Source organism: Meriones unguiculatus, chromosome 2 (genome assembly GCF_030254825.1).
Source record: "Meriones unguiculatus strain TT.TT164.6M chromosome 2, Bangor_MerUng_6.1, whole genome shotgun sequence".
NCBI classification, from domain to species: domain Eukaryota; kingdom Metazoa; phylum Chordata; class Mammalia; order Rodentia; family Muridae; genus Meriones; species Meriones unguiculatus.
This window is the reverse complement of record NC_083350.1, coordinates 98,022,512-98,034,763: the sequence shown is the minus strand read 5'-3', so window position 1 is coordinate 98,034,763 and position 12,252 is coordinate 98,022,512. Positions and strand designations below refer to the sequence as shown.

At 41.3% G+C, this 12,252-nt stretch overlaps 1 protein-coding gene across 15 annotated transcripts in view; it reads right to left on the bottom strand.

Annotated features, from left to right (window-relative positions):
- Anks1b (ankyrin repeat and sterile alpha motif domain containing 1B) overlaps positions 1 to 12,252 on the bottom strand; it is a 1,054,774-nt gene that overhangs the window by 862,636 nt on the left and 179,886 nt on the right. For all 15 annotated transcript variants that reach the window (XM_060377911.1, XM_060377912.1, XM_060377910.1 and 12 more), the window contains exons 3-4: positions 11,694 to 11,850; positions 4,694 to 4,990 (exon numbers count right to left, since the gene is read on the bottom strand). In XM_060377911.1, coding sequence (XP_060233894.1) covers positions 4,694 to 4,990; positions 11,694 to 11,850 — 454 coding nt within the window. The remainder of the gene's footprint in view (positions 1 to 4,693; positions 4,991 to 11,693; positions 11,851 to 12,252) is intronic.

Below are 12,252 nucleotides of genomic sequence, written 5' to 3'. Positions count from 1 at the left end.
GAACAGAAAGTGCGACAGCTTCCTCGTGACAGGTGACAGTCAAGGTCCAGGTACACCATGGACAGCCTGAAATCACTTCCAGGCTCGATGTATAAGGTGTACACAGAACACAAATAAACGTCACATATGCTCTTTGGTCCTACCACCAAAATATTTCATTATTTATGTGCAAACGTTCCAAGATGCAAAATCACCCGAAACACTTTTATCCCTAATCATTTCAAATAAGGCATAGCCAACCTAGGCAAAACTTAGCAAAACAGAAATCTAAGGTTTTGGGGTTTTTTGTTTGTTTTGTTTTCACTTACTAGTCCAAATGGGCTGTAATTTAGAATTGCTTAGAGAGAGAAAACAAAATTTCCAGAGAAAATACTAATACAAATGCTGCATTTAAAACACATATGGAAGGGGCTGGGAAGACAGCTAGAGAGCATGAGGCCCTGAGCTCCTATCCTCAACATCCTGTAAAAGCTGGGTGCAGGGAGCCCATCTCTAGCTGCAGAGGGCAGAGGTGGGTCTATGTGGGGCTTATTAGCCAGTTTCCTGAGACAGCAACCTCCAGGTTCCGCTAAAATGCTATCATGAAAAATATGGTGAAGAAAGAACAGAGGAAAGCATCTAACATCTAACTCTGGCCTATGTGCAGGCCAGCAGAAGGCAGGGCACCCATACACACATGTACACATATGTAAACTGCATGCACACTTACACACAGAAAGAAAGAATATGTAAATCAAATGCATACAACCCGAATGAATCAACATTAACACTGCTAATTTTCAACTGGTTGGACTGCAGGAACAGAATGAACATTGAATCTCTAAAACAGTTAAAGTTCACTGATATTAAAATTTTTTGAACGGCATCCAATGGGAAAAGCTGCTTAATTTGAGTAATAAATTTAAATTTTTTATTTAAAATAAAAAAGGGCAGTAAGTGGGAGAAATGATTCCATGCTTAAAAACTTGTGGCTTGCAGAGGACCTCGGTTCAGTTTCCAAGGCCTCTATGACTCCATTCCAGGGGAGTCTGGCGCCATCTTCTGGCCTCCACAGGCACTGCATACACATGGTGCACAGACATACATGCAGGCAAATCACCATACACAAAATAAAAATAAATTCTTTAAAAATAAATAAATAAATAATTTTTTTTAAAAAAAGAAAGTCATCCCCTCAAATTTTGAAGGGGAATCTCATTATATAGCTTGGGCTGACCTTACAATTCACCTTACAATTGAGCTTGGGATCCTTCTAACTTGGATCCTTCTAACCCAACTAATAAGGTTTCACGTTTCTACCTCCATGCCCCACCAAAAAAAGTATATTATAAAGAGGTCTGTGCAGGAGTAGTAATTTTAACAGCCAAGAAACACATAACTTAACTTCTGTTCAATTCTTAGTAACTCCACTGTGGAACACTCTTTCTACATGGAATTTGTAGATTATCTGTGAAACGGGCCCCGCCTGTTTCTTTTTGAATATTTAAACTCCTTTTTATAACTAATGCTGTGTTCTAATCTACAGACAAAGACCAATTTCCCACTTAAAGAACTTAGGTGACCTTTGAAATTTGCTCTGGCCAATCAGACACAACAGGAACAGCAAAGTGCTAGGATTAGGCATGGTTCTCTTCTATCCCCACAAGACTGCCTACCCTCTGCCCAAAGGTAGGCTGTAAGTCTCAGCATCTGCGTCGATCCCCTGTTGGGCTGAGTCTTTCAGAAGATCCTCTCTAGTAGGCTCCCATCCTGTTCCCTCTCTTCCACCGCTTCTGGTGCCTATCCTGTTTGCCATTCTGAATGAGATTTAAGCATCCTCCCTAGTGTCCTCCTTGTTGTTTAGCTTCTTTATGTCTGTAGAATTTTAGTATGGCTATCCTATATTATACAGCTAACATCTGCAGAAGAGGGGAAAAGTAAGACATGGAGAAGACAAGAGACCCAAAAGGAGACCAACAAAGCTAAAAAAAAAAAAAAAAAAACCTGAACCCAGGGGTCCTGGAGAGACTGATGCACCAACCAAGGACCATGCATAGAGAGGACCTAGGCCCCTGCTCAGACATAGCCAATAGGCAGTTCAGTCTACATATGGGTTCCTGAGTAAGGGGAGCAGGGGCTATCTCTGACATGAACTCAGTTGCCTGATCTTTGATCACTTGTCCCTGGTGATGCAGCCTTGCCAGGCCACAGAGAAAGAGGATCCAGGCACTCCTGATGAGGCTTGATAAGTTATGGGCAGATGGCAGAGGAGAACTCTCCCTTTCAGTGGACTAAGGGAAGGAGATGGAGGGAAGGGAGGAAAGGAGAGTGGGACTGGGAGGAATTGAGGGAAAGGCCTACAATCAGAATTGTAAAAAAAAAAAGGAAAAAAATCATGGGTCTCAAGAGTCCTTTCACTTTCCTTCTTAGACCCATACTGCTGCCTTTGGCCCAAACTGACCAACTTGATCTTCACAGAGACATAAAATTCTTCCTTATCACCTCAGATGATGTCTGCCCATCCTCTGAAAGAGACAAGTGCCTGATTAACACCTAACACAACAGACATGAGCAAGAAAAAACAAAAAACAACAGACACTGTATGTTTTGGGTGCAGAATTTAGACATAAAGTTAGAACTGAGCTGCAAACTTTCTTTGTGTTGGTTAGCATTCATAGTGCAGGATGCTACAGAAAAAAAATGTCTTCCACTGTCTCTCCTAGCGGCATTGCATGGGGCACTACTGAATAAGAATGGCCTCCACAGCCTTGCCTATGTGAAGGCTTTGTCCCCAGTAGGTGGAACTGTTTGGGAAGGATTCAGAGGTGTGGCTTAATTGAAGAGATGTGTTACTAGGGATGAGCACTGAGGTTTGAAAAGTCCATGCCATTCCCAGTTCTCTCTCTCTCTCTCTCTCTCTCTCTCTCCTCTCCGCCTTGCAACTGTTGTCTCAAAGGTGAGCTCTCAACTTCTGCTCCACCGCCATGCCTGCCTGACTGCTGCTGTGTTCTCCACTGTGATGGTCATGGAATAAACTAACCCTCTGGACCTGTAAGTCCCAATAAGTGTTTTCTAAGGTTCCTTGGTCACGTTGCCTCAACACAGCAATAGAAATACAAACAAGACAACTATTAGTCAGGCAAGAGGTCCCCACTGGTGTGACTGTTGTATGAGCAACCACCCACTCTCTGGCTGTTCACAGGCAGGAATTCACACCTGTGGTCGCAAGTGTGATAACAGGACAAAGCAGGGAAACTACCACTTCTGCTCTGCTGGACAGACACGATGTTCCAGTCAAATTGCCTTCTAGGAATTAGGCCTATATATCAGAGCTTCTGTTCTTACTCAGAGAAGCTTCTTTTTGCAGGGAGCAGTGGTAACTACGGAGACTTACAACAGCTTAAAGTGCTGGAATAAGTCAGTGTTGAATGCTCAGCCCTAAATGGGGCATTTTTTAACACCCCTTCCACACCTTTAGAAATAATCCCAAAGAGGGGAAAGAAAGAGTATAATAGTCAGAGGAAGGGTGAGGTGTTGTGCCTCATGTCCTCTGGGCATGACATGGCCATGGCCTGCACGGGACCTACATGGGATTGGGCATGCCGACATTCAGTCATGGAGAAGGGAAGGTTAACCAGGCATCACCCTCCTTGGAGACTTAGCCAGCTCACAGTTTTTAGTGGAAGGTGCAGTCTTGTTTGTTCCGGGGATTTATGGGAAGACGATGATTGTTTGGAGCAAGAAGGACATTTTCATCAGTGGTGTGACTGCAAGTAAGCTGCCATGTTCCTGACACAACCCTCACCCACACTCCTGTGACTCACTATAGTCATACATCTTCTCCCCTCTCTCTCTTCTTCTCTCTCTCTCTCTCTCTCTCTCTCACACACACACACACACACACATACACACACTCACACAAATGTATTCATGCATGTAAAATAATGTTTTAAAACATGCAAATATTTTCAAAACAGTTTTTCTAAGTTTCCTTGGGCATAGTGATTGGGTCACCAGTTTATACAGATGTGTAAACTACGTTGGAAAGAGACCTAAAACTTAATTAGTAAATCTAAATTCATATTCTGGTTTTATCAGCAGTGTCTGAGACAAAAGTTTTAAACCTAATTCCTAATCTCTTTACTGGAGATGAGGAGTACGCCACTGCATGGACACCTGGGGCCACTAGATTCCAAATGCGTCACTGTGCTTCCCATTGTGCATGTACTGAAAGCACCAAGCACTGAAGCTGGAGACATGGCTCAATCACTGAGACTAGGCAGAGGACCACGTTTGGTTCCTAGTACCCATATGACAACTCAGAGCTACACAGAACTCCAGTCCTAGGGGATCCAGTGTCCCACACCAGGCATGTACATAGAACACATCAAATAAAATCAAAATAAACAAACATAAAATCAAAATGCACATAAAATCAAAATAAACAAACACATCTTTAAAAATGTAAAATAAATTAAAATGTTAAATTCGTTCACTGAGTTTTGCTTCGCATTCTAAGTGGATCAGGCTGTAGGTAAAACACCAGAAAAAAAAACAAAACAATTACTTATGATGCTACCTAAAACTTCAGTCTGCTAATAGTCCACAGCCCTCTAATTATCATGAAATTAGAATCATGCGTTAAGGCTCCCAGTGTTCCCCAAACCACGTAGTACAGCAGCGTCACCTTTAAGAGCACAGCTTAAGGACTCACTTGGCAGCTCACATCCATGCCTGCCTCCAGCAGAACCTGTACAACAGCCTTGTGACCATTGCGGGCAGCAAGGTGAAGAGGCGTGTGCTTCCGAGTGTTACAGCTCATTAAGTTCGGGTGCGCGCTGATGATCATCTTCACCACTCTCAGCCGTCCATAGAGTGCTGCCAAGTCCAGCGGTGTCTCAAGTTTGCTGTTCCTGATCGTAGGGTCCGTGAGCTCTTCCAGGAGAACAGCGACCACTTCTGAGTGTCCATACTGAGCTGCGCAGTGCAGGGCGGTTTCGTTCTCGTTGTTCTATTGAAGATGAAAATACGAAAGACACGTCTTCAGGAATTTCATTAGCTATCAAAATCTGAAAACAGTAAATTGACACCTGGCAGGTGTGAAAATGTAGATTTAAGCGTTACCTAGTTAGTAAGTACATATAACTGAATTTTATAGTTGACTGAAGTATCCATCACTCATTACATCAAAATCATGTTTTAGTTTCATCACTTCAACATGAAAAAAAAATCAACCTTTTTTTCTGTGTCCAGCTTCCAGGAATGCTGACTTAGCCATGCTAGCCAGTGGCCTTATGGGTCCAGATGGCCAGAATACCCTCCGCTGTACCTGCCTCCATGACAGTTGTTAATAAGAAAAATCAATACCAATTACAACACCTTTAGTGACTGATGTTGCAGACAAGAGCAGAGATTCTTGATGATAACAGACTTATAGAAAGTTACCTAAATTGTTTAATTTTATTTTAAATGAATAGAAACCATTGTTTCTATTACATATATGGTGAGCAATAAATATAAATCATTACTTTTCTTCTTTGCAGAAAGAATGAAGAATCCCGTCCCTAGGATAAGATGATAGAATCCATTTGAAAGCACAAAGAAGCAGGCCTAGATCCATACCCAGGGGAGTCGCCAAGAAAAGTACTGACCAAGTACTGACCGCATTTGCAGCTGGTAAGAATTCCTATCAAAAAAAACCAATATGATTTTTTTCTAGAATTTTAACAAGATTTTTTTTTAATTAATTCAGTTACAAGGCAACTTGACCCTTCAGACAATTTCAGCAAGTGCATGGATAGATGGAGCTCTTAGCATGTCAAGAGGTGGCAGAGTCAGTCACAAGAACCATGAACAAGAAATGTTAACAACAGAAGTGAAACAACCCTGAATTAGGGCTCTGGAGAGAAAGATGCCTGCCATTTCCAGCGTCCATCATCACAGTTAGTGGTAGGCATGAGACACAGGTGAACTTCATGTATTTACTCACTAAGTTCTCATTGTATGATGGACCGTATCATCATTACCCTCAAAATAGGGTGAGGCACTAAGGCACTCATTGAACAATAGGTTTCTGGTGACACAGCCATTGTGTGGGGTGCAAGGGCAGCCTGAAGTTAGAGACAGGGTGTAAGTCCCTGTGTTTCCCACAGCCTGTGCTGCAGCAGCATCAACTTTAACACACATCAAAGACTCTCTTGACAGCTCACATCCCTTCCAACCTCCAACAGCCTCTACAGCTCCTTTGGCACCACTGAAGACAGAAGTGTGAAGTGAAATGTAGCTCAGGATTTGAACCAAGCAGCCCAGACCTAAAGTCTGAACGAACTATCAACAAATACGATCTTCCATCCTAACAGTGATAGGTACACACACTTACCAAACAACTACAAATCATACAAACATTGTCTCCTTAACTCTTAAGATCTTACAGGTCTGGTATCAATATATCTGCTTCAAGGATGAAGAGACTAAAATTGAAAAAAACCTCACACTACATTTAAGGAGAAGCAGATCTTTTGGTACCCATCAAAACCTAAAGCCCACATTCTCACTGCTTCCATCTAAAAGTATCTTAGTTTTCCAGAGATTTCACCCGAAGAGCGCTGAGCTACGAGCAACTGCGATAGCAGCTCCTACCGAAACAAAGGGAAAAGAAGGATTGAAACCCAAACAGACTTTGATCTTGCAGGACAAACAAAACAAAACAAAAACAAACAAACAAAACAAAAGCACCCCAGGTTTGGACTGGATCAAAAAAAAAATGCAAACCAGTAAATTAAGCAGCTAGAGGAAAGCTTTAACACTCAAAAAGAAGGATGAGGAGGTGGGGGTGGGGCGCACTGGAAGAGCTTCTTATTCCGTGTCTTTAGTACCAGGACAAGGCAATGGGAGGTTAAAAAAAATAGAGGCAACTTTACTCTGTAAGGATAGTGGATGAAAACTGGGGTCAGATGGATGGGAGGGAATCTACCTGAAGATGCTTCTTCCATTGTCTGTGAGACATTTACTCTAATTTCTGTCCTCATCTGTAGAAACTGAGTACATGTAGCTTTAGACTTTCTAATTTTTTAAATCTGACCGTTCTACTTGATAAGAACCCGAAGCTTATTACTTTGACACACGAAAATATGACATAAAAATGTGATTCCTGACCAACCCAATTTCCCCTTGGTCTAAAAAGGGCTGAGTCTCATTTTTCAAACTGTAATATCTCTCTGAGGAAGAGAAAGGCCAATTATGGAGAAATGACTCCTGAAAGATCTCTCTACTTTTCCACAGCCCCAGAAAATAAGAGCAAAACTGCAAGTTCTGAGAATACCAATTAGTGCCGTTCAAATCACAGGAGAAGTTATCTCTATCATTAAAGACCCATTTAGGAGACAATGCTCACAGGTTTTTATCCACAATCAACACATGCTTGGCTTTTCTCATCAGTGGAGACTACAACTGTGGTCTCTTTAAAAGACAATATTATATACTTGTGTGCACACTCACTGACAATCTAAAAAGAAACATCTAACTTTAAATGAGTAGGCTATGATGATGTATTGATTAATAGCTGCTGGTACATGTAGAAAGAACAGTTTGAAATCTTCATTTTTAATCAAAAGGCTAGCCTTTGAAAACTTAAGATACTTACTTATAGACAATGAGTAATAGAGGGAAAACCCATTTACCAAAAGACCTGAATTCAAACAGCAAAGACTTTTGGGAAAGGATCCTCTGACTTTCACCCCAGTAGCAAATTTAAAGAAAAACATAAAGACAGGGGAAAGAAGGGGAAGATGAATATACACAGAGCACAGACCATGAGAAGAAAAAAAATCTTTCTGCATTGTTGCCACATAGTGCCAGAGTTTGTCTTTCTTATATCTATCTGTCTGCATGTCTGTCTCTCTACATATCTCTATCTCCCTATCTATCTACCTTTCCATCATCTCCATCTATCTATCTATCTATCTATCTATCTATCTATCATCTGTGAAGAAATTCATACATAAGCACTGCGTCTTCCCTTTCTACCCTTCCCTCCTCACCTTCAACTCCTTCCCTGCTGCCCCTCCCTCCTAAATCCAGTGCCTGATTCAGCGTTCCCGGTCTATGCATGCTGTCCTTCCCTGTTTTATGCCATGGTCCTCATTTGCATCTCTGCTTTTGTACAAAATAGAATGGTGAGCAGGATCTACTAGAAGCGTTAGCACACCCCTCATTCACAATTCACGTGCTCCCTGAACTGTCCTCATCTCTGTGTCTTCTCTGTAACCACACAGTGTAGTTCATAAACCAAAAGATAATATGTAGGAGGTTTTAAAAACATTCAAATGCACGACTGACTGAATTATTTTTAAAACTGGGCTCCCTGATATTTTTAATTTGGATGCTTTATAAGCTTGGTAGGATCCCCAAGTTTATTATAAAGCTTAAAAATGATATAGAAAAACATGTTCTGCTAACTGATGTTATTAAAACTTAGTATATACCAACCAATAATATGGTAATCCACAATCTCAGTTACTTACTACTCAGCAAATGTCTGAAATGTTAAATGGAAAATTCCAGAAATAATTCATATGTTTTGAATCACAGGCTGGCCTGAGCATGATGAAATCTTGAGCCATTCCACTCCCTCTCACTGCTGACAGGAATCATCCTTGGTCTCACTTACTGGTCAACTTATCTATGAGATGCACTGTTCTATTGCAGAGCCTGTATTCCAGATACCCTGACTTAACGCAGTGACCCACACTACAAAAGTAACAAGGCAAATGAGGACCACGCACAGACAAATTCACTCTGGCACTGCGTGGGCAACACAGAAGGCATGACAGAAAGATTGTTTTTAAAAAGAACTCTGTTGATGACTAGTGAATCGGGACGTAAACATTAGCGCTTTTCACAAGTAACAACAAAAGCATTTGGAAGTGGAATCTGAAGCGATATATGGGAATATTAGCGCAGAGGTTTCCATCAGGGCTAGGACGCCTCCATGCAAGAAGTCAAAGATCCTTTCCAGAAAGAACAGCGAAACACTAACTCCGGTGCATAATTTCAATGTCACAGCAGTGTGACTGCACAGCGGTGTGACTGGCTAAGGGCTTGGGCTTTGGATCTGAAAACCCTTTTAAAGTATTGGTTCCATTTCTTAATAGATGCAAATTCTTCTTCCTTAAGGTCATGGCCCCATCCAGACGACCCCTATCTCACCAGGCTGTGATAGGAATTAGTATGGTAATGTAGGTGCTATGGTTTGCACAATGCCCGTCACAGTAAACGCTCTGTAAGTAAAAGGACCTAGGATGGCAACATTAGCAGGCGAGGCCCTGGACTCAGAGTGCAAGTCTCCAGTTTGGGTAGCCCAGGAACATGGGGCCTTAACCAAGTTACTTCGCTTAACTGGACTCGGGTTTTCACCCATAAAACAGGAAAGACAATTTCACTTCTGGTTCTTAAGTAGCATAGTTAATTAAGTTAGCATTGTGCAGGAGGAAGTACTTAGAACAATGACTGATTTCCCTTAGTCCTCAGGAAATGTTGGTTTTCAATCCTCCTGCTATTGTTTAAATACAGAAAAGTTTGTAATTAGCTGTGACGTTTCTGAACCAGCAGGGGTACAGAAACTGAAGTTATAGAATAAAACCCGCACATCTGACTCTCTAACGGGTAAAGGTGTGCAGCGGGAGGAGAGACTTAGAACGAAAATCCCGAGAAGGTGCCGGGAGGACAGCTCAGTTGGTAGCGTGCTTCCGCCCAGGCGTGGGGACCTGCTCTCCATCCTCACAAGTCATATTAAAAAAATAAAATCAGGCATGACAGCGAAGGGTGCTGGGGAAGCAGAGACAGGAGGATCCCCGGGCTCAGCAGCCAGCTTTAAACGGGGAGAAACACGGCCCAAATAACGCAGGCAGCAGCAGGGGAGTAACGCCTGCCTCGGCTTCCACACGCACATGCACACAAGCGCGTGCGCACCAGCGCACACACAAGCATGCACGCACATCCAAACCCGCCCTGACCCACCCATCCGCACGCGCAGGCACAGGCACACACACCACCAACAAAACGGTCTTGAGAAGTGTTCAGCTTGTTCCCAACCACGGCACAGCACCCAGTAATAGAAATGAAAGAAAGAAAAGATTTTCTGATTCAAATCTCCTTAGAAGGAAATTTCTTTAATAATTTGATCAATGTTCAATATTACCAAAAAAAAGTGTTTCTCTCAAATCGTACCTATATTGTTTCACCACTTGAAAATGTCAGCTTTCAGATATAAACGAACACTGTATGTTTCTTATTTTTGTGTCATTTTAAAAACATTTTGTTTACATAAAATAGCCCCCTTTTCTTTAACCTTGGTTGGGGTGGTTTTCCAATTTGCTCCTTCAGGTTGGCTTTGCGCCATGCAGGCAGTTTTAAGAACAGCCACCAGATGGCTCATGCTGTAAACGATCTAAGTTCTGGTCTCCCAGGAACAGAAAAGGAGTCTCACAGTTTTCCCCTTAGTACGGCCTGATATCTGTCATTTTTAAAAGGAATGAATGGACCCTAATTTTAAAAGCCTACATTTTCCTAATGTTACAAACACAAGATTTTATTGTCATAAAAATTAATGAAATACTTTCCCAACAAATAAAATGTTTTGTTTTGTTTTGTTTTTCCCTTACTGATTGGTCTTTTCAACACTGCATTTGGTTGAAATGTTCTTTACCTTTGTTGTTTAAAGCTAGTGTTAGTTTGTATTCTTACTTGCTCTTAATTGCAGGCCAAGGTCTGCAGAATCTATAGCTATTTGCACAATGTGGTAACTGACCTTTAATTGGAAGCGCTTGCCCTGCAGTAATCTATTTACATGGGCGTTGGACAATCGCCGGCCTGCAGCTTAATACCGTGCGTGTGACTCAATTGTTGGACTGCATGCTGGTTTTCAAACGCAGTTTTACAAAATGGGAACAGTAGGGGCATGCAGGGCTCAGGATGTCTGGGATGCTGTATTAGGAGGCTGCATTTCACTCTCAAAAATGCACTCATCTGCTGAACGCTCAGCGTTGAATTCCTTCCGAAATATGCTCATTGTTTGTAATATAGATATTACAAAAAAATTTTCTAACGTTATCTGCCGTTATTATAATGCTATGTCGCACTCACTTTAGACATTGCTTTCGTGTGTGTGTGTGTGTGTGTGTGTGTGTGTGTGCATGCGCTCACACGTTTAGAGGAAATTTATCTTTCTATGGGTCTAGAAACTGCACACATATTGACTCCCAGAAAGTGTACTTAACTATGAAAATGCTGTGTAAATGGAAAGCATTATGGAAATGATCGCTATAAACACTGTTTAAGCATTTAAAATTTTATTGAGGAACACTAATTCTCATTACAAACCATGAACACTGTTCTATCTTTAAATATTAAATAGATATGAAATGGATGACTCCATAAAGCAGGCAAAAACCTTACAGTGATTTCTTTAATGTGGGATTCTCTTTTTAACAGAGTATCTTCCCAAATGCTTTAGAGCCTATGCATGATAGCCAAACCCATGGAGCTGTGCGTCATGTCCAAACCCAAAGAATTGTTCAAATTTCTCCTTCAGGAAATTCAGCAGTACAATGATTTTTGTCAGAGTAAAAGAAAAAGCAATCCGTTTCTCAATGTGGCTTTGCCTTTGTGAAACTTGAGAGCAAATTACGGCATGAACAAAGATTCAACCAGTGCACCTGTTCATTGACTCTGGAATGTGAAGGTCCATGGTGAATGAGAATCTTCACAATCTCCACATCTCCCTTCCAGGCAGCCAGATGAATGGGAAAGTAACCTTTGTTGTCTGCTACATTTGTTGATGCCTCGTACTGAAGAAGTTTGAGAACTATGTCCCTAAGAAAAAAAGTAAACAAAAAGAAAAGAAAAGAAAACAACAGAAAAGAAAATAGGCTGAACAACACAGATTTTGTTAGATAACTATAAATGTTTGCTAGAGAGTCGCTGGCATTTAAAACAGTCATTCAAGGCACTACAACTTAACATTGGAATTAAGAGTTTACATAGTTGACACACGATTTTACTTACTTAGAAAATACTCAAATGCCCTGCCAACACACACACACACACACACACACATATACCCAGAGCATTGACAAACTAATAAAATTACTTAATAGAATGCATTTGAACATCAAATATCTTATTTTGTTAAATGAATGAGTTAAATAAAGTCAATAAAAGTCCATTGTGAACAGACTATCTTTCCAGATAACCCATATCTAAGACTTAGCTAGA